Here is a 27,959-nt window from a genome sequence, read left to right as displayed (position 1 = left end):
ATGTAAACAAAGTGGCATAGTTAGTGGCTAGTGATACATGTATTACATAAGGATGCAGTAGATGATATAGAGTACAGTATATACGTATACATATGAGATGAATAATGTAGGGTATGTAAACATTATATTAGGTAGCATTGTTTAAAGTGGCTAGTGATATATTTTACATAATTTCCCATTATTAAAGTGGCTGGAGTTGAGTCAGTGTGTTGGCAGTAGCCACTCAATGTTAGTGGTGGCTGTTTAACAGTCTGATGGCCTTGAGATAGAAGCTGTTTTTCAGTCTCTCGGTCCCAGCTTTGATGCACCTGTACTGACCTCGCCTTCTGGATGATAGCGGGGTGAACAGGCAGTGGCTCGGGTGGTTGATGTCCTTGATGATCTTTATGGCCTTCCTGTAACATCGGGTGGTGTAGGTGTCCTGGAGGGCAGGTAGTTTGCCCCCGGTGATGGGTTGTGCAGACCTCACTACCCTCTGGAGAGCCTTACGGTTGTGGGCGGAGCAGTTGCCGTACCAGGCGGTGATACAGCCCGCCAGGATGCTCTCGATTGTGCATCTGTAGAAGTTTGAGTGCTTTTGGTGACAAGCCGAATTTCTTCAGCCTCCTGAGGTTGAAGTGGCGCTGCTGCGCCTTCTTCACGATGCTGTCTGTGTGAGTGGACCAATTCAGTTTGTCTGTGATGTGTATGCCGAGGAACTTAAAACTTACTACCCTCTCCACTACTGTTCCATCGATGTGGATAGGGGGGTGTTCCCTCTGCTGTTTCCTGAAGTCCACAATCATCTCCTTAGTTTTGTTGACGTTGAGTGCGAGGTTATTTTCCTGACACCACACTCCGAGGGCCCTCACCTCCTCCCTGTAGGCCGTCTCGTCGTTGTTGGTAATCAAGCCTACCACTGTTGTGTCGTCCGCAAACTTGATGATTGAGTTGGAGCGTGCGTGGCCACGCAGTCGTGGGTGAACAGGGAGTACAGGAGAGGGCTCAGAACGCACCCTTGTGGGGCCCCAGTGTTGAGGATCAGCGGGGTGGAGATGTTGTTGCCTACCCTCACCACCTGGGGGCGGCCCGTCAGGAAGTCCAGTACCCAGTTGCACAGGGCGGGGTCGAGACCCAGGGTCTCGAGCTTGATGACGAGCTTGGAGGGTACTATGGTGTTGAATGCCGAGCTGTAGTCGATGAACAGCATTCTCACATAGGTATTCCTCTTGTCCAGATGGGTTAGGGCAGTGTGCAGTGTGGTTGAGATTGCATCGTCTGTGGACCTATTTGGGCGGTAAGCAAATTGGAGTGGGTCTAGGGTGTCAGGTAGGGTGGAGGTGATATGGTCCTTGACTAGTCTCTCAAAGCACTTCATGATGACGGGAGTGCTACGGGGCGGTAGTCGTTTAGCTCAGTTACCTTAGCTTTCTTGGGAACAGGAACAATGGTGGCCCTCTTGAAGCATGTGGGAACAGCAGACTGGTATAGGGATTGATTGAATATGTCCGTGAACACACTGGCCAGCTGGTCTGCGCATGCTCTGAGGGCGTGGCTGGGGATGCCGTCTGGGCCTGCAGCCTTGCGAGGGTTAACACGTTTAAATGTTTTACTCACCTCGGCTGCAGTGAAGGAGAGTTTGCATGTTTTCGTTGCAGGCCATGTCAGTGGCACTGTATTGTCCTCAAAGCGGGCAAAAAAGTTATTTAGTCTGCTTGGGAGCAAGACATCCTGGTCCGTGACTGGGCTGGTTTTCTTCTTGTAGTCCGTGATTGACTGTAGACCCTGCCACATACCTCTTGCGTCTGAGCCGTTGAATTGAGATTCTACTTTGTCTCTATACTGACGCTTAGCTTGTTTGATAGCCTTGCGGAGGGAATAGCTGCACTGTTTGTATTCGGTCATGTTACCAGTCACCTTGCCCTGATTAAAAGCAGTGGTTCGCGCTTTCAGTTTCATGCGAATGCTGCCATCAATCCACGGTTTCTGGTTAGGGAATGTTTTAATCGTTGCTATGGGAACGACATCTTCAACGCACGTTCTAATGAACTCGCACACCGAATCAGCGTATTCGTCAATGTTGTTATCTGACGCTTGTCGAAACATATCCCAGTCCACGTGATGGAAGCAGTCTTGGAGTGTGGAATCAGCTTGATCGGACCAGCGTTGGACAGACCTCAGCGTGGGAGCTTCTTGTTTTAGTTTCTATCTGTAGGCAGGGATCAGCAAAATGGAGTCGTGGTCAGCTTTTCCGAAAGGAGGGCGGGGCAGGGCCTTACATGCGTTGCGGAAGTTAGAGTAACAATGATCCAGGGTTTTTTCAGCCCTAGTTGCGCAATCGATATGCTGATACAATTTAGGGAGTCTTGTTTTCAGATTAGCCTTGTTAAAATCCCCAGCTACAATGAATGCAGCCTCAGGATGTAGAGATTCCAGTTTGCAAAATAAGGGCTGTGTTTCCTGGAGGCTTACACTGGAGTGACGTTTTGATAACTGTGTATCTCTCTAGGACAAAGTGACTTCAATTTATTTGCCTGTATTTACCCTCCAAAAATGAAATGCTAATTTGCTGATAATGTGGCGACCATGAAGAACTACATTTGTCATTATGATCTGGACAAGACTGGCGAATTGAGGCAAATGTAAGAGTCTCTGGATCAACTATCTAATAACTAAATGTAATAATTAATTTTGTTACATTTCTTTACATGGACAATTATTTAACTGGCTTGTGCAAGTTTTAAATTGACACTACCACTTAGCAAAGTTGTCGGCTAGAGATGACGTGCAGGAGTTTGCATGAGGTCTACTTCGATACTAATTGTCATATCTGAGAATAAAAAGAGCTGAATATATTGATAAAAGTCACCTTGTCCGAGAGAGATTTTATATTGTTATGAAAAACGTCATGCCAGGGTAAGCTTACATGAATCACAGACCTTATGTTAGGTGTTTCTAAAATTCTCTAAGGGAAAAACGATTGGCCCTATTTCCAGTTTGACCGCTAGGTTTTATGGGTATTATGACACCACTGGGTGCTCTTGTCCAAAAATGCCTGGGCAAGCCATAACTGAGGCGGGGACAGGGGGCGGGCGTTGTATCCGGTGCAGCAGTGACAGGGGAAAAGAGAGCACTAGGCGAGTTGTCAGCGGCTTCAGCTGGATAAACGTCGGGAGTTCTATTTAAGATAATTCAACAGTCAGGGATATTTAAAAAAAAAAAAAACTTTGATCTGGAAGGTACGTCTTGTTGCTTTATGTTTACTAATATTGTACACACAGTTAGCGTCATTCCTGCTTGGTTGATTGTATTCAACTGTGCCGTGTACGTTTTAGTTAAGTGACGTTAGCGAGGCAATTGCTTGGGTTCAGTTAAGAAAGCTAACGTTAGCTAGCTAGTACAGTTAACATTGGCTAGCTGAATTAGGATCGCCACGTTTTCAACGTCAATGAGTTTGCTACCTAGCTAAGTTAGGTGATGTCTGCTAGTTAGCTACCTTGTTTCTCTAATATTTATGATAGCCTCTATGCGGAATGAATGGCCAGTCCAGCAGCCAGTTGGGGTGGGGTATATTAGCCACGACAACGTCATCGTATCTGATGAACCAAACTAACCTGCGGTTCCACTAAAAATAAGAGGATGAAGACGGTAATGTAATTTAGCGTCAAACTGAACGAAATTAGAGAATATTTAGGTAACTGGAAAGTCTTGATTCAGAGAGCTTCATTCAGCGTTCAGCACGCAATGTCAGTTGGGTGTGTTTGTAATAATTTTGAGTACAATCAAATCAAAGTATTTTGTCCACCGATACAATCATTCCCTGACGGAAGCGCATTGTTCCCGCAGAAGTGTCGTTCTTTTTTTAAGAACATAGTTGCAATGATTGCACCACTTTATTTTAAATAGTTCGAGGAATAGGCTAATAACGTTACGTTTAATTCTGACGGAGCTTTCTTGAGATGAGACTTGTCTTATGTCTGGAAAAATAATATTCTGTCATTCTAATTTGTTTGGTGTAGTCAGGAAGACCAAGGGAGAACGAATAATGTACTAGCAAGTCTAACGTTACTTGCAGCTGAATAATACTCAGCAAAAGGGAAGGGGGGGTCAAGGCAAAGCATAGCTGCGCTACCGACACAGCTATGTTTCAACGATCGATTGGGTCAAATTAAGTGGATAAAGATATATTTTAGTGAGACCATAAAGACGTTATGATTTTGTATCCGATTTATCTGTATTTTTGTATCCCCATAAACATTCCTCTATTGCTTACCTTCTAGCAGCAGCGGGCGCGCGGTGATGGGTCACCATGGATGGCCATGTATAATGCCAACCTACTTTTGTGACTTGGCTAGATGTGTTGAACAGCCATAGCTTTTATCAGCATTTACACTTTTCAGTCTGTTAAGTAGCATTTTGACCTTTTGACAGGCCATTTAGATTTTTACTGGATTTTGGTTTTCAGAACAAAGTGACTTGCCTATAAATTATTAGCCTTGATCCCCCTCAACACACTTTTATTCAAATAGTTTTGTTCGTAAGTAGCTTGGGAGTTCCCTTCCATTGGAGAGATTGAGTTTGAGTCGTGGGTGCAGGACTGGCCATTGCTAGCTGTCAGTCGGACCTGAGGGGCGCATGTTAACACCACGGTCATGTTTGGTCTGGATGTCAGGACACATCAACCTCGGGCTGGCTGGCCCCTCAGATCACACCGTCGTTTCCTTAGAAGTCTCTCCCCTGCCTCCTATAGCTCTGCTAGGAGAGGAAGTGGGTCAGAATGCAGAGGGAAATTAAGTGTGAGATGCAAGGAAGTGTTAGGCTACAGAGGATGCAGCAGGGAGAGAGGTACTGAATCCCAAAGCACTCCCTTGCCCTTCCATTTGCGCATTCATGTGAGTCTCCACCATAATGCACAAGTGTCCCAAAGCTGAGTGAGTGAACATTATCGAGGGTTATAATTAGACTCTCCGATAGCCTCTTCCGCCAAGCCATCAAGGCTGAAGGCTTCAGAGCTAAGTGCTATCCCGACATGCACTGCGATGTGGTTGGAGTTTAAGCAATTTGATACAAAATAATGGAGAGGCGTGCCTAATAATGTCACGTGCATTTGTTAAATAATAAAACAAGTATGACATTTTAATTAAAAGTGGAACATGAATTGCACCATTCAAGTCACGATGTGTCCCGAAGTTGATTGGTTTATTGATCCCCTTGCCACTCTCTGGAAGTCACCACCCTGTGAGTTCAGTCAGCTACACATGACAACGAAGGGCCCTCTGAGAGATTTGGTAGGGACGTGGGGGTGGTTTGGGATTCGTGGAGAGAGGACTCAATGTCGCCGACCCCACTAACACCCCTCTTCTCCATCCGCATTTGTATGAATGTATTCCAAGATGAAGGTCCTTAAGAAATTCACGAGAACACAACAAGAGCACACATTTTCAGGTAGCAATTCTGGCTATTGGTAATTTAGAATGCAAACCTCTGTTAACATGTTCTACATTAAGTCAGTGTCAGGTTCTCTGTGCAAGATGCATCTGAGTCCACATCACCAAGGTGACGAGGTTATGCCTTCCTCCTGAGACGACAACTCTACAGGAAAATTAAATGATTAAACTTTAAATAGGATTTTGATAACGATTGGGAGTACACATAAGCAACTAATTAAGCCTACAGCCCTACACATTACTTTTGGTGGTTTATTCAGCCAATTTCTTTCTGCACTGTGGAGGTGTCAAATCATCATGCACACCTGCTCTGTGCTCAGAGTTCTTGCTGGTTGTTTATTTGTAGACTAACACAGATTTATTATATTCAGATGTTTTTTTAAACCAAACGGGCATGTTTTATATACAGAAATAACACTTGTTCAAATAAACAGACTAGGCAAATGGTAAAAAAATGTAAACATTTAAAAAAAGCATAATAGACAAAAGGTGGTTTAATCATGGATTTAAAGTACAAATATGATTTTTAAAGACACAGGGTTTGTTTAGATTTGACTTTCAGATTTTGTACACAATGTTACTAAAGATTCAAAGATGGGATTATCACACCCAACACCATTAATGATTCAGTCATGATGCACTATGACAAACAGTTTTTATAACTCCTAACCCTCACACAGGTGCATGATAAATGTATTCCATCCAGTGATTAACAGCATAGCCAGCAGGAGTTTTACATAAGTGCGTAAAATAGGATGAAGATTGTCTCTTTGTTTGTTTAGGCACTTGGACCTTGGTGCTGTAAACATGACCCATCACGGAAAGGTGTTGGCGTCTTGCCAATAGTATCCTTTTTTGTGGGACACCAAGTTTAATGCTGCGTTTTAGATGGTATGAGATAGACGGCGAACCAGATGTCATTGTTTTCATGAGCGTACATGGTAAATGCCGTCAGCCGGCACGGTAGATGGGACTTGCCGCCAGTTCAAATATTTAAACTTTGCCATCTGCCATAACGTTGTTTTCTACTGGATGTTGATTTGCACTGTTTGTTTACTGAAATCACCATAGTAATGCATACAGTTGTGCTGGCTTGCTTTTGCAGTCACCCTCTGTCTTGCTTTCTTATCCTGCTATACCAACTGGTATGATGGTTTTTGCATCCCTCATCTAAACGCAGCATAATGGTATTTTTGTCCGCTGCATTTCCTTTGCCCTCTTCTGTGTGCTGCCAAACCTGCTCTGAGATTTGTTGAACTTGAGGGTGATGGCAAGATAGCATGTGATGTGTCTAACTACAGTGCCTTCCTAAAGTATTCACACTTTCTGACTTTTTCCACATTTTGTTTTTACTGCCTGAATTTAAAATGGATGTTTTGTCACTGTACTTCACACAATACCCCATAATGTAAAAGAGGAATTATGGTTTTACAATTAAAAATGAAAAGCTGCAATGTTAAGTATTCAACCCCTAAATATGTTAAGAATACATTTTTCTTTAGTCAGAATAAGTAGGATGGAGTTTTGAACCAAAGCCTAATTTCTGTACCCTACACATGCAATTATCTTTAAGGTCCCTCAGTTTATCAGTGAATTTCAAACACAGATTCAACCACAAAGATCAGGTAGGTTTTCGAATACCTCGCAAAGAAGGGCAGACATTGAATAGCCTTTTGAGCATGGTGAAGTTATTAATTACACTTTGGGTGGTGTAGCAATACACCCAGTCACTACAAAGATACAGGTGTCCTTCCTAACTCGGTTGCCAGAGAGGAAGGAAACAGCTCAAGGATTTCACCATGAGGCCCATGGTGTTTTTAAAACGGTTACATAGTATAAAGGCTGTGATTGGAGAGAAACTTAGGATGGATCAACATCATTGTAGTTACTCCACAATACTAACCTAAATGAGAGTGAAAAGGAAGCCTGTACAGAATACAAATATTCCTGTTTGCAATAAGTAAAACTGCAAATAATGTGGCAAAGAAATCAACTATGCCCTGAATACAAAGTGTAATGTTTAGGGAACATCCAACACATCTCTGAGTACCGCTCTTCATATTTATAAGCATGGTGGTGGCTGCATCATGTTATGGGTATGCTTATCATCCCCAAGGGAGTTAAAACTGAATAGAGCTAAGCACAGGCCAAACCTGGTTGTCTGCTTTCCAACAAACACTGGCAGCCATTCACCTTTCAGCAGGGCAATAACCTTACCAAGATGACGTTGAAAGTTCCTGGGTGGCCTAGTTATTGTTTTGAAATCTGCTTAAATCTATGGCAAGACTTAAATGGCTGTCTAGCAATGATCAACAACCAACTTGACAGGACTTGAAGAATTTAAAAAATAATAATGCAAATATTGTCCAATCCAGGTGTGCAAAGCTCTTAAAGACTTACCTTGAAAGACACACAGCTGTAATTGCTGCCAAAGATGATTCTAACATGTTTAATACTTGTAATCAAGGGTTAGGGTTAGAATGTTTTTCCCTTTGACCTAGAGTATTATGTATAGATGGTTGACAAAAAAAATGACATACATTTGAATCCCACCTAACATGTGTGGGAAAAGTCAAGGGGTGTGAATACTTTCTGGATGCACTGCAGATGTGACTTACTTGGTAAGTGACCAGGATCATGCATGGATTGGATGAGCACACCATTCAGCATGATTTCTGTGGTGTATTCTTCTGGTCAAAAATAATTGTTTCATTGCAACTATTGCCCACAGTTTTTTTTTTTTTTTTTTTTTTTTGCCTCATTCAATTGGGTTCATTGTCTTGGTGGATGTAACACAACAGAACCTTGCACCTTTAAATCCTGTGCTGTGATGGTAACATTTAACCTAGGCCTAGGTGGTCTGTCTAAAGCCTGTCCTGATTTAAGTAGTTTTATAGGATTGGTGGCGTGGGCTCTCATGTATTGGAATGAAATGGGATTAGTGCATGCTTAGACGAAGGCCTTCATTTGAGACATTTTACATGTTTCATTGTTATAGTTTAGGCTAGACCCTGGCAAGATCCTGTAATGGATCCTGACGTTCCAGTTTGAAAAATCAAGGTGAAATGGCGAATGCTGCCTTGTCCTTACTTGACATTTGATGTGCCATTTGAACATTGTTTGAAATGTCTGACTCGTCCAAGCCTAGATAGGTAGGGAGATGAGTGGATCAGTTCCAGTGTCTCGTCTTTTTGCACTGGCTTTGTCTGTATTTTGCAGGATACATTATTCTTGGCCTTTGTCCTCCCAGTCCCATGTTTTGTCAAATAATTCAACATTCCATTGAACTGCGCTGCAGACATTGTGCCCGCATGGTATTTTACAACAAGCAGAGCACAGGCCACATGGTCACCCAGGGGCAGAGAGGGGTGAAAAAGCAGCACCTTATCTCATTTAAGAAAAGCGGTGGAATGTAGATGGAATTGGATTACAGTGGTTCACTGTGGCTTTGGTTACAGGAAAGAGATTTCATGTTTGGTATCTCTCCATGCGTTCTGCGTGGCAAAAGTACATGGAGAGCATTGAGGTGATGGTACAGAAAGAAAAGCCTTGGGACAACATGGATGGCAGACTCTGTGGCAAGAGAGGGGCCACTCCAGTGTGGTGGCTATGTGGTTAATTGTTGGTATGTTATTTAATTAGAGATACTTAATGTGCACTCACTGACAAACAGATGGCAAACAAATACCATACAGATATAGCATGTGGTGTAGTTATTATGCATTTCATCATCAAATAGGTTGTGGCTTTGCTTTCCTTGATGTCATAGCCATTTAGCTCGTCCTGTCAGTTGAGGACGCGAGGCCTTGTATCTGTCAACAAAATAAGCTCTCTCTGCTTAACTTTGTAAATCACTAGTATCCTCTGGGCAAATAGCTTTCAATTGACAAAATTACCAAATGGAACATATTTCATAACTTGTAAAGAACACACACAGTCCTGGTTAAATTCTGACATGTCAGGTGTTTGAAAAACATGGTCATTGCTCCTTTTCTTCCTCTTTTTCTGTGCCCTATTTTATTGGCCACTTTTGGCAAGTTTTTCTCTCTTGAGTTTGAATCCATACCAATGTGTGATGTGAATATAGCCTAGTGATTGAACAGATTCCAATTTTGATGCTGTGTGTTATGAAGTGGTTCCATCATATTTGGTCCTTTTCTAATTCTGATCTCTTTCCTTGGCTGACTTTACTCTCTTCTTCACATAGAGCCTGTGTGTGTTGTTGGGATTTCCTGGTCAAATCTTGCTGGTGATCCCTGCAGTGAGCTATGAAATTGAGTGCTTGATAACATCAGCACCGGTCTGGTTCCCAAGTAACCACTATGTAGTGAGTGTATGTTGAAAGAAAATTGTGAAATCTATTTGGATTGACATTGTTCACCTTGGCTTTGGTTGACCTCCTGCCAATACCCCATGTACTGTACCATGTACTTTGTAAAGTCCCTTCTCTTATATTGTCAGTGGCTCTCACATGTAGAGAGGGAGAGACATGCTGGGACTTTAAAGCAGAGAGGATGCTGACCTGATCTGTCAGTGTGGGTGGGGGGGATTTGGGATCAAACAGGATATGGCCCTTCCTCCTCATTTCCATGTCTGTGTCCAATTTCCCTTTACTCAGGATTCAGATCAGTAAACCAACCTTTCCCCCAGCCTGATATTGTCTCTATTTCCTTGTTTGTATTGTTTTGCAGCGATCCATGTGGAACATTGTCTGGGTGGGGCAGTATTAGCGTTGCAGGCTTCTTATTGACAAACCAGTTTTGGCACTGATAGCTGTAGACAGAATGAGGTAACCATGCTGTTAGAACAGGGTTTTCTTCTGCATCAAAATGGGGCTTAGGTGGTGGGTGTGACTGGGCGTGGCCAATGGTGCAATCACTGATCACTGTTTGTCACTCCTGTTAGCCGCAGTGACAATGTAGCCTATTTCCTGAAATAATACATTATGCCATGCCGTATGTGATCTGAGTGACTCAAACATTGTACTTTTTTTTATTTTTAAATAGCGATTTTTAAATTCTCCTTGTCTTGCTTTTATTTTGGTGACTTAGTTCTCAGATCTTATTTCAAAAATAAATGGGTCCATTTTATATTTTCTACATCTGTCTGGTTTTAGTCTTAAGTTTAAACTTTTCCATCCCAAATTAGTTTTACTGTTCAGACAATAGGCTGCCTGCCTGAGAATTTCTATGCAGAAAACAACCTGTAGTAGTAGGCCTAATTGTGATGCATGAACATAACCATGTATGGTGTTAGATTGTGACTGAGCTGCAAGAGAAATAAAAGGCGTTCCCTCCGGGCAACTACAAGGTCTCGCACTCCTCTTTTTGACTCTCTTCACCTCTTTTTCAGTAACTGCTTCCCAGCCTTATGTCAGAGCATAACAATGTGCCTTGGTTTAATAGAAGGCAGCAGTCCCCACTCCCCAGCACTCCACTTTGACTGTTTGGTAGAGGGGAGTGGAGTCCTCTAACTCTCTGTGCTCTCAAGGAAAGGGGGAATAGGCTGAAGTAGTGGTATGAAGAGAAGGATTCAAAAAAGTTGCCCTGGTTCCATTTCCTGCTAGTCATTTCCTCAGGCTGAGGGTCCTGGCCTATCAGTGGCAGCCAAAGCCATGGTGTGATCCTTGGTGGTCCTCCTGTCTTTCAACATCACTTGATGTTGAGAGATCTGACATCTCCGTGATCTGACTGGCCTGTCCTACGATCAGTGAACCACATGACCCAGGAGACAGTAGAGGGAATGACAAGGCACCCTCAGGAACAGTGACACATGGCTGAGACTCGGATTGGTAACAACCCTCTGTCGCCCCGCTGGTGGGGTTACTAGGCAGATGAGGCCCAGACTGGCCGGCTCAAGCCACTAGTTAGCTTGATCCAGTTTGGAGCTGATCTGTCATCAGTATTGTGGAATAGTTATAATGTTAAGGCTAGATTTTAATAGCGCTGCTCTCGGATCAGCTTTCTGTCTTTCAATCCTATCAGTATTGACACATACTTCAATGACGCACTTAGCGAAGGTGTGTTGGTGGTGTTTTGGGAAACATGTTATATTCGGCCATTGTTGGAACGATGCATCCAATTAAACACTCGTAAGCCTATGTTCCATCGCTATCAGAGAACCCAGCCCTGGCTAACCTTTAGAGGGATACTTTGGGATTTTGGCAATGAGGCACTTTATCTACTTCCACAGAGTCCGATGAACTCGTGGCTGCCACTTTTGTTTGTCCGGTATGAGGCAGTTTTGGGCCTCATAGGTTAAAATTATCCTTTGGAATTTTGGCAATCAAGCACCAGTACCTCTACTCATGTTGGTGCTCTATTGTATTTGTTAACCTTGACATATGCATTCAGATGAGAGCCCTTGAGGACTGAATACAGTAGTGCAGGTCCAGCCTGGAGACTGGTTGATTTAATCTATCCACCACCAGTGGTGACTGAGGATGCTGTGTGGAGCAGGAAGTATGTGATATCCTCCTGTAGAGGATAGGATAGCCAGGCTACGGTGCTCCGTCATGCAAGACTGTCTGACCGAGCTCTGTTACACACCTAACCTCCACCGCCCACTCTGCTATCACTGTCACATACCACAGTTGTAAAATCCCAGTGTGTCTTAAATGTTCATTTGTGGAATTTCTTTCCTCCTTAATGCGTTTGAGCCAATCAGTTGTGTTGTGACGATGTAGGGGGGTATACAGAACGGCCCTATTTGGTAACCGACCAAGTCCATATTATGGCAAGAACAGCTGAAATAAGCAAAGAGAAAATACAGTCCATTACTTTATGACATGAAGTTCAGTCAATACGGAAAATTTCGATTTTGAAGGTTTCCTCATGTGCAGTCGCAAAAACCATCTAGTACGACGATGACCCTGGCTCTCATGAGGACCACCACAGGAATGGAAGACCCAGAGTTACCTCTGCTGCAGAGTTACCAGCCTCAGAAATGGCTAATAAATGCTTCAGAGTTCAAGTAACGCACATCTCAACTGTTCAGAGGAGACTGTGTGAATCAGGCCTTCATGGTCGAATTGCTGCAAATAAACCACTACTAAAGGACACCAATAATGGTGGTGTTATGGTGTGGGTGTGCTTTGCTGGTGACACTGTCTGATTTATTTAGAATTCAAGGCACACTTAACCAGCATGGCTACCACAGCATTCTGCAGCGATACACCATCCCATCTGGTTTGGTCTTAGTCCCACTCATTTTGTTTTTCAACAGAACAATGACCCAACCCACCTCCAGGCTTTGTAAGGGGTATTTGACCAAGAAGGAGAGTGATGGAGTGCTGCATCAGATGACCTGGGCTCCACAATCCCCGGACCTCAACCAAATTTAGATGGTTTGGGATGAGACTGTTGGTTTGGGATGAGTTGGACCCCAGAGTAATGGAAAAGCAGCCAACAAGTGCTTCGCGTATGTTGGAACTCCTTCAAGACTGTTGGAAAAGCATTCCTCTTGAAGCTGGTTGAGAGAATGCCAAGCTATCATCAAGGCAAAGGGTGGCTGTTTGAAGAATCTCAAATATAAAATATATTTAGATTTGCATAACCCTTTTTGGGTGACTACATGATTCCAAATGTGTTTAAGTCGTCACTATTATATAATGTAGAAAATGGTAAAAATAAATAAACCCTTTTAATGAGTAGGTGTGTCCAAACTTTTGACTGGTACTGAATATCACATCAATCTACTGCCAGTCTGGCTCTCTGTTGTCCTCAGAGCAGTAGCCTAATTAATGTAGCCCCTTAAATGTTTTCTTTTACATGTGGAGAAGTTTGCATAATGCCATGAAACAACTTTTCTTTCCTTCGTTTTAGAGGTCAAATAGCCTTTTTATCAAAACGTTCCCTGTCTTTTTGTTTGGAGAAAAGTGTTATCTGTGTGTGGCCTAATTCTTGGCATGAAGTTGGGCATTCCGCTCTATGTGATATAATACCTGTTAAACAGAACTGATCTGACAGCAGCTTGCCTTCAAATACTACTCATGGACATAGGGTTTAATTCACTGTGCTGTTTGTTTATGGCTGCACCTTCTCTCATAAATGTTACGTTTTTAAACATTCCTTGGCTGGTATTTTACTGATGTTGCTAAGCAGCGTCTCAGTGTTTGTAAACATGGCCTGGAGACCTTGCTGTGACTTGGCAGGGTGTCCAGTCTCAACTATAGGGATGGCTGACTCACAAATTAGGCTAAAACTGACAAATGGTTCATTTGGCCAAACAGAGTCAGCCTGTCAAGCACGTCCTTACTGAACTGAGAGAACGCTTCTCCACTCTTGCTGTCTCAGTCAAAGATGTCCCAGCCTCAGCTAGCTCGCAGCATATCTGCCAACTGCCAATATCTGTAGACATGGCCCTGCATTGACCCCTGATGCAGGGGGCGCAACGCATAGCAGAATGTCCCAGCGTGAATTGCTCCTCGCCAGGGATGGAGATTGTGGTCATTATGCATTCAGGTCAGGCAGACCAGTGTGGAGACCGAACTGGAACAGCAGGATGTTTGTCTGACTATGAGGGGGCTCTATGGTTCATTGGGTTGGACAGACGAGGCCTGTGATGAGCAGGAGGGTAGCTGGGGCTGCTCTGCTGGTGGAGGTCCTGTCACTGCAGGAACAAAACGCTCATTATCCATGCATCGTTTCATCCTACTCATCCATCTGTGGATGATGTGTAGTAGACCTGGAAAGTGTTGTCTGTTAGCAGCAGATGAATCACTGCCGACGGAGAGGAACCCTGTTGACGTTATTTATTTAACTGTACTTCTGTCGTAATGGAACAGGTATCAAATGTACCCACTCGGCATCTATGCGCTCTAACGAGACTGATTTTGGTTTACTGTGCTAATTAGCCATGGTCCCTCACATTCTGGGGAACAACCAGGCTCTGCTCTGACTGAGCCAGGACCCTGGTGAGCTCTGCTGTTCACAGTGGACTGCCAGTTAATGATTGCCTCCCCATTCTAGAGTTGGCTTCCTTCAGCCAAGGGACCATATGGTGCCATCAGACCCGGTGTGAGGAGAGTGGCTTTAATTGAACACTTGGAGTGGCCCTAAATGAGTATTTCCTTCCTATTAAACATGGACACCACGGTTTGTTCCTGAATAAAGCTGTTTTGTGCACAATTTCTACCACACTGACAACTTGGCACCATAGAGGACTAAAATGTCTGGCGTCTACATGTCTTCCTTTATCATACCTTCTTAAGATAGTGTTATTTCTGGAGTTGGAGTGCGTGTGATCTGCATTGGATCGCAAGCTGTCCGTATGGAATCTGCAGGTTCAGGCAGCTTGATGGAAACTCATACAGGTTGTTGCAATGCTCTGTACTGGGCTGCTGTAAGCAGGCTGTTTCCACTCTGTGTTCCCTCAGTCTTGGATAATGAGGACATACGAGACTGGGGTCTTGTATGTCCTCAGCTTGGTTCGAAGAGCTGTAGGCCTACTGCACTAGTACAGTATGGTCTAGATCGGCATGATGGTGTGAAAAAGGGGAAAACTGCCCGCTGTGACTTCACCTAAAGCTGATGGGTATTAGGCAACCTTCAGACCACACCAAGAGGGCTCAAACTGTGCAGGCCACCATGCCAAAACCTCAAACGTCATTAAGGACATTTGAGGCATTTTTTTTCTCTCCCAAGTTTCTGTCCAAATGTCTAAATTATGTGGTAATTCCCTACAGCTCCCAGTTGGCTTAATGCCTGTCCTATCTCACTCACTACAATGTGTTTATGCTTTTGGCAGGACAATACGCTTGATTGTTTACATTACCTGTTTTTTTTCTCTTTTTCACTCAATCAGTTTATATATCAGCAGCACACAATCATATTGTGTGAAAAGACAGAGGAGCATGGAACAAATCTTGAAGCGTTAGCCAAAGTGTTGTTGTGGCCATATTGTTCCATACAGCTGTTATAGCATCACTTTATACAGAGTTTTGTGTGGAAAAAGCGGAATAAGCATCATGTTATCCATACATGATAACCCTCCTTATAGCGTCGTCCTTGCTCTTCTCAGTCTCTCAGAACGCACACACTCAACGGGTTTGTTTTGTGTATGTTACTGTTAGACATGCTCTGGTGCCTTTGGTGACGTACTAAGTTTAAAAAATGTTTTAACCATCAGCTTTGGGTTGGATGTATCAATGTTTAGTTCATGCATGGCTTATCTATGAGCAGAATTACTGCCTTACCGCAATTAGCCATGAAATCCCTACTTTAAAGGCGACTGTTTTCTGGAAGCTGTGCAGCGCCCCCCACACCCTACATTTACCCTGACGTGGGCCAGCCCCTAGCAAATTAGTTTAGCCAATGAGCTTCAGCCCCTTAGATAATGACAGATAATAAGAATCACACAGTGCCAGAGAGCGTGCAATGACGTGGTGCACACTTTTGGCTCGTGGGCTCTACTTTCAGAACTACTGGCTAAAAAGTATCGGAAAATATCTTTAATGTACTTTTCCCTACAGGGGTGGCCTCGGCTGAGCCTTAAGCATGAGAACAGAGGGGATCAACAGGAGAAGGTGCTTCTGTTTGGGTTGGTTATGACTCTGTGGACGAGGGATTGGACAAGAGGAAATGGTGGTTGATTTGTGAATGTTTCCACTGTTGGTTGCCCTGCTGCCAAGGTTCTAACCTTCCTTTAGCTCCAGCATGAGGGAGGCATATGTGAGCTGTGTGCCTGAATGGCTCTAGCATGTTGAGGCTGGTGATGGGAGGTTAAGTCTAACCTAACCTACACCAGGATCTGGGCTTGTATTCCACAAGGGTTATTATCAGCGGAGTAGTGTTGCATATCTGCCTGTCACTGTTTGCCACTCCCATCCACATAAATAACTTCTTGCCTGACAGACACCACCACATGCCCTTCTTCGCAAGACAATTAGAATGGGAATGGGTAGTAAAGTGTGTGAATTGTAGATAGCCTGGTGCTGCCAGGCAGTCTTGCATCATATCAGCAGATCAGAGCTAGACTACACAGATCTGAAGTTCAGGGAGGTCAGTTAAGTGAGAGACTCATCCTCCGAAGGCTATTAAACTAAAACTACAAAGATGTAGAAGTTAGATGTCCCGGAGAAGTGATTTGGCTCTATCGTGTAGGACCTAATTTCTACTCCCTTACCTGGTTGCCTCACCAACACCGTATTTGATCTGTTGAAGTTAAGTCCATGTTTAGTTGCCAAATCGGGTGTAGAGGTGATTTTAAATTGATGAATGTCAACGATGGCTTAATCTAATCAGCAACCAGGAGAACAGACCCACACTGCAGTATCACACCTGTCTGCAAGCAGTGGGTTTTGGTTTCTTTGCAGTCTGATGGAATGATGGCAGCATTCTCTTATCTGTTTCAAACGGAACTGTAGGCCTAGTTAAAAACTAAGACAAAGTGGCCCATTTACTTTTGCCTGGTAATAGGTTATCGTCACGCTTTTGGAGGCTACTGCTTATTGGCAGCTCATTTTTGACTTTTGAAAAGGTGTGTTTTCCAAAGCTCCCTCATTTGATAACAGATTTATTTACTGGGTGAGAATTTCAGCTGAACCATCTACATGAATGAGAACGTTGCCAATTTCTTATACAAATGCTTATTTTATGCCTATTGCACATTTACACTGAACAAAAATATAAATGCAAAAATTTCAAAGATTTCACTGAGTAACAGTTCATGTAAGGAATTCCTAATCTATGGATTTCTCATGACTGGCCAGGGGTGCAGCCACTGGGGAGCCAGGGGTGCAGCCACTGGGGAGCCAGGGGTGCAGCCACTGGGGAGCCAGGGGTGCAGCCACTCAGAATGAGTTTTTCCCCACAAAAGGGCTTTAATACTGACAGAAATACTCCTTAGTGCACCCTTTTTGTGCCTATGAAAAATAGGTACATAAGCCTGTGGCTAAAATGCTGCCAACGGTACCTGCTATCGCAATTAGTGATGGGCTTTCCTAGTCTTTGGTGAGCCTTCGTTCACCTAAAAGAGCCGGCTCATTAGGATCCCAAATGGCTCCTCGTTCAAAATGCTTAAAATCAATCTAGAACCAAGGAAAATGTGCTAATCTCTAATGTAAAGCCCCAAAAGTGGTCTACCATTAAATCAGATTGTGAAATCCACATTCAAATACATTTTTACTTAAAAGTGTGGAGCAGAATGACGCACTCTCCCCGCTATTGATTTCTGCAAAGAGGATTCACGCTCTTTAGATTAGTTTTTATTTATTTGCAGGTAATTTGTTATTTTGAGCCGCAAACTAGTAGCTGTATGTAACTTAGGGAGCCAAATGTGAACGTCTCTTTCACCGATGTGATTCAATTCCCAACGTTCATTGAAAAGATCTGTTCAAAAATAACTGTTTATTCACGAACAAGACTCATTATTGAATTTCTACCAGCATGTTACATGTGCAACAAGAAAAAAAATAGCTCTAGACCACCTTTACTCCACATGCAGTAACGCGTGCAAAGCTCGCCCTCCATTTAACAAATCTGACCATAATTCTATCCTCCTGATTTCTGCTTACAAGCAAAAACTAAAGCAGGGAATACCAGCGACTCGCTTAATACGGAAGTTGAAACTGCTTGTTGTCCGTGTGGGGGGAAAAAAAGCTATCTTTTTGTCTCTGTTGTTGAGGGGGAGGGTCTTGGTGTGGGTCTGGTCTCCTGGTTGCTGACTAGATTAATCCATCGTCATTCATCAATTTAAGTCACCTCGACATGCAGAACTGCTTTCACTCAGCGACGGCCTGACGTTCTCCTGTAGAATTCTCTGATACAGAGCTGAATTGTTCCTTTTTATTCAGGCAAGTCATCCAGATCCTGAGGCAGCAAAGTGTCCCCAAACCATCACACTTCCTCCACTCCGATCCCAATTGAGATGTTGTGGCAGAACTTGAAACTAGAAGTTCATGCTTGAAAACCCACATGTCGCTAAGTGAGAACAGTTCTGCATGCAAGAGTGGGCCAAAATTCCTCCACAGCAATGTGAGACTGATCAGCAACTACAGGAAGCATTTGGTTGTTGCAGCTAAAGGTGGCACAACCTGTTATTGAGCGTAAGGTAGGGCTGGGCGATATGGCCAAAATATCATTTATCTAATATTAGGTTTGGTTGAAGATCTGTTAACATTCAGTATCAAAAATAGAGAATCAGAAAGGGGGCAAACACTTTTTTTCAGAACACTGTATCTGATGTTGAAGATGCCCTTTAATCCCTGTCAAACCAAGACTTATCTCTTGGTTTTATTAGACTGTGATTACACTTTAACCTGTGTGGTTAAAGTTTACAGATATATCGCCCAGCCCTACTCTCAGCGTTCTGCAAGTTGACCCTAATTATCTGGTTCCTCATTGCCAGTGTATGAGGAAGTACACAACAGCCAATGTAGGCGTAGTTCTTGTATTTCTGGTGGTGGATCAAAGGAATGATACAGTTATGCTCATTGCTCAACTCTAAATAATTTCCCACGCTGGCTCGTGTCTGCTGAATGTCAGCCTGGTCGTATGACAGAGGAATGGGGAAGGAGTGTTAGTCTGATCTGCCACATGGTTCCTCTGTCTGTACTGTAATGCTGCTGGAGAACCTTTTGCATCCCAAATTGCACCCTATTCTCTATATCGTGCACTACTTTTGACCAGGGCCCATAGAGAGTAGTAATGATGGGGTGGGATCAATACGGTTACACATCGGAATATTTTTTGACTATATATCGTATCTATCGTTTTGACATATAAATTATTTTTGCGCTAGTTGGCTGTACCTGCACCAAAACTCCAGTATTTTTCCTTCATAGCTTGTTCTCCAACTTTTTAAATAGGGAGTCTATTTGTTTTCAGCACTTTTATTTTCCATGACTGATCAAAACTTTGTCCCTCTGCAGTATATGATGAGCAGTATGTTTGGAATATGGAATCTTAATAAAATTACAGTATAGAATCGCAATACATTGTATTGTGATTGTATCTGGAGGTCCCTGGCAATTGCTATCCCTAGAGATTAGGGTGCAGTTTGGGATGCATACGAGGCTGAGCCTCATATGCGTGGGGAATGGGTACAGGGCTCAGAGTAACCAGGGGAGAGAATTTCCATTTCATGTGATTTAGATTTTATAGGCCTAGATTCTTATCCTAAAATCATTTGCTTGGTTTTGTCTTTTATATCCTTGACCGTGACCACTTTGAAACTAAACCCCAAATTTCTCTCCAACCCCCCCTTCCTTCCACTGCCCAGATATGTTCAGGCGAGTTGTACGAGCGAGCAAATTCCGTCATGTCTTCGGCCAGGCGCTGAAGAATGACCAGTGCTACGACGACATCAGAGTATCGAGGGTCACATGGGACAGCTCGTTCTGTGCCGTCAATCCCAAGTTTGTCGCTATCATCATAGAGGCCAGCGGAGGCGGGGCCTTCCTGGTCCTCCCTCTTCACAAGGTGAGTCTGGGGTTATTGACTATAAACACTGCATTGTGTGGATCTGTCAGTGGGTTTCACAAGGAAACCTGTGTCAAGCGACAGAGGGTTTCTACATTCATATGGGCATATGCACTTGCTGCCTGAACAGATTCTGACTATGGCCTAGTTTGACCGATCCTCACTGTCTGTGGCTTTGAAACATACTTCAACCCTGCTCCATCCCACACACTTTGGCCTGGGCCAGGCTTTCAACGCCCCCTGGGTATTCAACACGCCCTTTCTGCAGGGAACAACCAGGCCTGTCACACACAGCACAATTTACTGCTGACATACTCACACACACTCAGGGGAAATCACACTTTGGCCACCTACAAATTCCAACATTGCAGTTTAAAAACAACTTTTTGTGTGCGTTCATATTTTCCTTAATCATTCATGAGGATGAAGTAACAGCATCACGGAGGCATGTTTCAGGCTGTGGTTGAGGACAGACAAGACGGGGGGGGGGGATTTCTCTGCTGCGTGACTGTAGTCTCTGGTGGCCTGGCTGAGTGGTTGAGATGAAGATGGATTTTGACAGGCTGGGTTGCTAAGCAGTGCAGGCTGAGCAGTACCTACTTGTGGTGGTCAGTGGAGAGAGACTGCGGACTGACTGGCCCAGATGTGGGAGACTGACACTTTGGTACAAAACTCTATATTCTGGGGAAGATCCTATAGAGCCCTTTCTGTGTTTGCAAACATTGCCGCACGAGGGGGATGCGTGCAAGTTGGTGGCAGAACACCGGGGAGTTCTTGTAGAACGCCAGCAAAAAACAGCCTCTGTACATGTTGCTTATGAGTGCGTTTCCAACTACTGTTGTATTATAATTGGATTTTAAGGCTCGTATGGATGTCCTGCTTAATATAATGTTTGTCATCGTAAACCAACTGCATTATACTTGTGGGGCGGTAGGTTGCCTAGTGGTTAGAGCGTTGGTCTAGTAACCGAAAGGTTGCAAGTTCAAATCTCCGAGCTGCCAAGGTAAAAATCTGTCGTTCTGCCCCTGAACAGGGCAGTTAACCCACTGTTCCTAGGCCATCATTGAAAATAATAATTTGTTCTTAACTTCTTAAGGTATAGGGGGCAGCATTTTCACTTTTGGATAAATAGCGTGCCCAATTTCAACTTCCTGCTATTCATGCCAAGAATATAAGATATGCATATTATTAGTAGATTTGCATAGAAAACACTCGGAAGTTTCTAAAACGAAATCATGAATAATGTCTGTGTATAACAGAACTTGTGTAGCAGGCAAAATCCCGAGGACTAACCGTTCAGAATTAATTTATTTTGAGGTTTCTGTCTGTTCAGTGAGTTCTCATTGGGAAACGATATTTCTTAGGCACTTGTTTTCAGTTTCTACCGCTTCCACTGGATGTCACCAGTCTTTGCAATTTGGTTGAGGTTATTCCTTTGTGCAATGAAGTACGGCCATCTAGGAACTGGGTAACACTGTTGAGAGTGCCGAAGACTTGAAAAGTAGCTTGGTTTGTTGTCTTCCTGTATTGAACACAGATAGACCCGTCTTCAATTTGATCGATTATTAACGTTTAAATTACCTAAAGTTTTATTACAAAAGTAGTTTGAAATGTTTTGGCAAAGTTTACAGGCAACGTTTGAGATATTTTGTAGTGACGTTGCGCAATTTGGCAGCTGTTTTTTTTCTGGATCAAACGCGCCAAATAAATGGACATTTTGGATGTATATGGACGGAATTAATCGAACAAAAGGACCAATTGTGATGTTTATGGGACATTGGAGTGCCAACAAAGGAAGCTCGTAAAAGGTAAGGCATGTTTTATATTTTATTTCTGCGTTTTGCGTAACGCCTGCAGGGTTGAAATATGCTACTCTTTGTTTACTGTTGTGCTATCATCAGATAATAGCTTCTTATGCTTTCGCCAAAAAGCCTTTTTAAAATCTGACATGTTGGCTGGATTCACGAGTGTAGCTTTAATTTAGTTTCTTACATGTGATTTAATGAAAGTTAGATTTTTATATCATTTTATTTGAATTTGCCGCGCTGCATTTTCCCTGGCTTTTGGCCAAGTGGGACGCAAGCGTCCCCTATACATTAAGAAGTTTAACTGACTTGACTAGTTAGATAAATACATAAATAAAAATACACTTCAACCAGTAAAATGGCTCTTTGGCTAGCTTTTGCTACCGCCTATGTCAGCGAGCATTAGCATTCTAGCTAAAAACTGCTGCAGCCATAATTTATTTTTGCGAAGATAACAAGCAAACTATAATCTTAGACTGTTCAAGCAAGAATCAGATATTCATTGTGAGTGAATGAGACCCCAAGAAGTGATTTTGTTTAGAGGTAATAATGTAAATCTAGGCTATGTTGAATGGGCGCAGATGGCTTTCTTTCTGCAACCAAGAGTCTTGCAAGTGTGTCGTGTTCTGGAAAGGGGTCTATTAGTGCTGTCTTTGTATCAACTCATTTTCTTAATAGTAACTTGTTTTTTTTCAACTCTTCTACATTTTGAACAGAAAGAAGCCCCTGTCAGCCCAGAGGCAGTTCAGTTTTAATGACAGGACTCTAAATGACCCAGTCTTAAAAGATTCACAGTTCATCCTCAAATATGTCATTTATCGTCTTCCCTCAGGGTGGGACAAAACAGTACCGTAGAATGCTGTAGCAGCTATCATCCACCTTTTTGTTCGTTGTGCCTGTTGGCCTTCTACATCCTCAGTGGCGGGATGACACGTGTTAGTGTCGATGAAGTAAGAGGATCATATTACTTAAGGGGTGTTAGGGTATTTTCAGAGAAGCATCCAAACTGGGGTCAGATATTTGATACAAGCAGGATGAGGAAGAGATGATGTCTGAGACCTGGACACAATATGAATGCGAACATGGGAGGACAGGGCGAGAAGTGTTACAGTGCCTTTGGAAGCTAGGGTACTCCACATGGACAGCAAAGGCCATCCAGACAAGCTTTTGCTTTCAGCTTTGCCCTTTTGTAGCAGCAAGGTGGTTTTCCAGTGACAATGTCTATTTTGCATACAGTGAATAAACATTTGCATTTCAGATTTCGTTACAGGGAGAACAATGTTAGTGTCTGTACCACTGGGATGATTGTCAGCTCTCCCTGAGTTGAGGGTTAGGAAACCTCACATAGGCTGGCTGGCTCTCTCATTTATGATAGTGTTGTGTACAACACAAACTGAACCAAAGGCCTCTGGGGACGGAACCTCCCTGTTCTGCTCACCTCCATATAAGGGTCCTTGAAGAGCTCAGACCACTTGGGTCAGACACTCGTTGAACCCAACGGGGGTAGGGGGGGGGCACTTTGGTCTGGAATGTCCCTCTGTAACCCTTTTTAGGTATTATTACATTGTCATTAGTGTTCAGTAGTCTGGTTGCACCAGACATACGCCCACCCACATAAACATTAGAGGTCGACCGACTATGATTTTTCAACGCCGATACCGATTATTGGAGGACCCAAAAAAGCAGTTTTTATTATTATTTTTTATAATAAAATAAATTGTAATAATGACAACAATACTGAATGAACACTTATTTTAATACATCAATAAAATCAATTTAGCTTCAAATAAATAATGAAACATGTTCAATTTGGTTTAAATAATGCAAAAACAAAGTGTTGGAGAAGAAAGTAAAAGTGCAATATGTGCCATGTAAGAAAGCTAACGTTTCAGTTCCTTGCTCAGAACATGAGAACATATGAAAGCTGGTGGTTCCTTTTTAACATGAGTCTTCAATATTCCCAGGTAAGAAGTTTTAGGTTGTAGTTATTATAGGAATTATAGGACTATTTCTCTCTACCATTTGAATTTCATTAACCTTTGACTAAATCAAATCAAATTTGATTTGTCACATACACATGGTTAGCAGAAGTTAATGTGAGTGTAGCGAAATGCTTGTGCTTCTAGTTCCGACAATGCAGTAGTAACCAACAAGTAATCTAGCTAACAATTCCAAAACTACTACCTTATAGACACAAGTGTAAGGGGATAAAGAATATGTACATAAAGATACAGTGCCTTGCGAAAGTATTCGGCCCCCTTGAACTTTGCCACATTTCAGGCTTCAAACATAAAGATATAAAACTGTATTTTTTTGTGAAGAATCAACAAGTGGGACACAATCATGAAGTGGAACGACATTTATTGGATATTTCAAACTTTTTTAACAAATCAAAAACTGAAATTGGGCGTGCAAAATTATTCAGCCCCCTTAAGTTAATACTTTGTAGCGCCACCTTTTGCTGTGATTACAGCTGTAAGTCGCTTGGGGTATGTCTCTATCAGTTTTGCACATCGAGAGACTGAAATTTTTTCCCATTCCTCCTTGCAAAACAGCTCGAGCTCAGTGAGGTTGGATGGAGAGCATTTGTGAACAGCAGTTTTCAGTTCTTTCCACAGATTCTCGGTTGGATTCAGGTCTGGACTTTGACTTGGCCATTCTAACACCTGGATATGTTTATTTTTGAACCATTCCATTGTAGATTTTGCTTTATGTTTTAGATCATTGTCTTGTTGGAAGACACATCTCCGTCCCAGTCTCAGGTCTTTTGCAGACTCCATCAGGTTTTCTTCCAGAATGGTCCTGTATTTGGCTCCATCCATCTTCCCATCAATTTTAACCATCTTCCCTGTCCCTGCTGAAGAAAAGCAGGCCCAAACCATGATGCTGCCACCACCATGTTTGACAGTGGGGATGGTGTGTTCAGGGTGATGAGCTGTGTTGCTTTTACGCCAAACATAACGTTTTGCATTGTTGCCAAAAAGTTCAATTTTGGTTTCATCTGACCAGAGCACCTTCTTCCACATGTTTGGTGTGTCTCCCGGCAAACTTTAAACGACACTTTTTATGGATATCTTTAAGAAATGGCTTTCTTCTGCCACTCTTCCATAAAGGCCATATTTGTGCAATATACGACTGATTGTTGTCCTATGGACAGAGTCTCCCACCTCAGCTGTAGATCTCTGCAGTTCATCCAGAGTGATCATGGGCCTCTTGGCTGCATCTCTGATCAGTCTTCTCCTTGTATGAGCTGAAAGTTTAGAGGGACGGCCAGGTCTTGGTAGATTTGCAGTGGTCTGATACTCCTTCCATTTCAACATTATCGCTTGCACAGTGCTCCTTGGGATGTTTAAAGCTTGGGAAATCTTTTTGTATCCAAATCCGGCTTTAAACTTCTTCACAACAGTATCTCGGACCTGCCTGGTGTGTTCCTTGTTCTTCATGATGCTCTCTGCGCTTTTAACTGACATCTGAGACTATCACAGTGCAGGTGCATTTATACGGAGACTTGATTACACACAGGTGGATTGTATTTATCATTAGTCATTTAGGTCAACATTGGATCATTCAGAGATCCTCACTGAACTTCTGGAGAGTTTGCTGCACTGAAAGTAAAGGGGCTGAATAATTTTGCACGCCCAATTTTTCAGTTTTTGATTTGTTAAAAAAGTTTGAAATATCCAATAAATGTTGTTCCACTTCATGATTGTCTCCCACTTGTTGTTGATTCTTCACAAAAAATACAGTTTTATATCTTTGTTTGAAGCCTGAAATGTGGCAAAAGGTCGCAAAGTTCAAGGGGGCCGAATACTTTCGCAAGGCACTGTATATGAATGAGTGATGGTACAGAGCGGCATAGGGAAGATACAGTAGATGGTATTGAGTGCAGTATATACATATGAGATGAGTATGTAAACAAAGTGGCATAGTTAGTGGCTAATGATACATGTATTACATAAAGATGCAGTAGATGATATAGAGTACAGTGTATACATATTAGATGAATAATGTAGGGTATGTAAACATTATATTAGGTAGCATTGTTTGATGTTCTTATAGGCACTTTAGTATTGCCAGTGTAACAGTATATAGCTTCCATCCCTCTCCTCACTCCTACCTGGTCTCGAACCGGGAACACAACGACATCAGCCACCATCGAAGCAGCTTTACCCATCACTCCACAAAAGCCGCGGCCCTTGCAGAGCAAGGGGAACAACCACTGCAAGTCTGAGCGAGTGACGTTTGAAACGCTATTAGCGCGCACCCAGCTAACTAGCTAGCCATTTCACATCGGTTACACTAGCGTAATCTCAGGAGTTGATAGGCTTAAAGTCACAAACAGCGCTGTGCTTGTGAAGAGCTGCTGGCAGAACGCACAAAAATGCTGTTTGAATGAATGCTTACGAGCATTCTGCTGCCTACCATTGCTCAGTCAAACTGCTCTATCAAATCATAGACTTAATTATAACATAATAACACTCAGAAATACAAGCCTTGTGTCATTAATTTGGTAGAATCCGTAAACTATTATCTCGAAAACAAGACTATTATTCTTTCAGTGAAATACGGAACCGTTCCATATTTTGTCTAACGGGTGGCATCCATAAGTCTAAATATTCCTGTTACATTGCACAACCTTCAATGTTATGTCATAATTATGTAAAAGTCTGGCAAATTAGGCGGCCCAAACTATTGCATATACACTGACTCTGCGTGCAATGAACGCAAGAGAAGTGACACTATTTCACCTGGTTAATATTGCCTGCTAACCTGGATTTATTTTAGCTAAATATGCAGGTTTAAAAATATATACTTCTGTGTATTGATTTTAAGAAAGGCATTGACGTTTATGGTTAGGTACACATTGGAGCAACGATACGCACCGCATCGATTATATGCAACGCAGGACACACTAGGTTAACTAGTAATATCATCAACCATGTGTAGTTAACTAGTGATTATGATTGATTTTGTTTTTTATAAGAAGTTTAATACTAGCTAGCTACTTACATTGGCTTTTTCTGCATTCGCTTAACAGGCAGTCTCCGCGTGGCGTGCAATGAGGCAGGTGGTTAGAGCATTGGACTAGTTAACTGGAAGGTTGTAAGATTGAATCCCCCGAGCTGACAGGGTGAAAATCTGTCATTCTGCCCCTGAACGAGGCAGTTAACCAACCGTTCCTAGGCCGCCATTGAAAATAAGAATGTGTTCTTAACTGACTTGCCTAGTTAAATAAAGGTGTAAAAAAATGTTTTTTTATAAATTGGCCAAATCGGTGTCCAAAAATACAGATTTCCGATTGTTATGAAAACTTGAAATCGGCCCTAATTAATCGACCATTCCGATTAATCGGTCGACCTCTAATAAACATAGGCGCACACCCACATAAACATGCGCACAAACACACTGCTTGGTGGTGTTACTATTTTTCTGGTCCAGCAGTGCCCCAGAGTCAGCCAGCCAGGGCTTGATATACCCTGTGTGACATACAGTAAGTGATTTTTTTTGTTGTCTGTCTGATGTTGACAGGTCTGTGAGCAGGGCAGTGGGCCTTGTCATCTGACTCTGGCTTTGACACAGCTTTACAATCCAGCTTCCGCCTGCCTGTCCCACTCCCAGGTCCCAGAACAACATCTGATTCTCTGTCTTCTGACAGATGATTCTGCTGTGGGTTTGTCTCTGACTTTGTACAGTAAGGGTGTGTTGGCAGAACATGGTCTGCTTTGACTGGTGGATTAAAAGTGGACAGAGCGTGATGGCTTTATGCGTAGATTAAAGGGTAATTTCCTCAGGCTATGGGTAAAAAGAACTTGTTTTCAGATCTGCCTAGATACTGGCTGGCAGTGTAACTGGTGTGAAATGACTAGCTAGTTAGCGGTGCGTGCTATTATCATTTTAATTGGTGACGTCACTCGCTCTTAGACCTTGAAGTAGTTGTTTCCCTTTTGTGCAGTGATAGGTAACGATGCTTCGTGGGAGGCAGTTTGATGTGTTGAGGGTCCCTGGTTCGAGCCCAGGTTTATTTATATATATATATATGTGTGTGTGTGTGTGTGTGTGTGTGTGTGTGTGTGTGTGTGTGTGTGTGTATATATATATATCATTTCACAGATAATACATAGGAATTCGGGGAAATATATTTAAAGTCACCTTGACCTAGAGATTTACAGTTATCAAAACGTAACGCCAGGGTAAGACTACACAAAACACAGCCCTTTAAGTGTTTCTAAAGTATATATATATTTATTATTATTTTATTTTTTTACCTTTAGTTAACTAGGCAAGTCGGTTAATTAACTTCTCTAGGG

The 27,959-nt window shown here is 42.7% G+C and overlaps 1 protein-coding gene across 1 annotated transcript in view; it reads left to right on the top strand.

Annotated features, from left to right (window-relative positions):
• The first annotated feature begins 3,063 nt into the window (after window positions 1-3,063).
• Window positions 3,064-27,959, top strand: part of LOC112248539 (coronin-1C-A) — a 56,335-nt gene continuing 31,439 nt past the window's right edge. The window contains exons 1-2 of the mRNA XM_024417664.2: window positions 3,064-3,218; window positions 19,647-19,846. Coding sequence (XP_024273432.1) covers window positions 19,649-19,846 — 198 coding nt within the window. The 5' untranslated portion in view covers window positions 3,064-3,218; window positions 19,647-19,648. The remainder of the gene's footprint in view (window positions 3,219-19,646; window positions 19,847-27,959) is intronic.

This window comes from Oncorhynchus tshawytscha, linkage group LG04 (genome assembly GCF_018296145.1).
Source record: "Oncorhynchus tshawytscha isolate Ot180627B linkage group LG04, Otsh_v2.0, whole genome shotgun sequence".
NCBI classification, from domain to species: Eukaryota; Metazoa; Chordata; class Actinopteri; order Salmoniformes; family Salmonidae; genus Oncorhynchus; species Oncorhynchus tshawytscha.
Note: the sequence above shows the minus strand (reverse complement) of the source record. Positions and strands in the feature narration are given on the sequence as shown.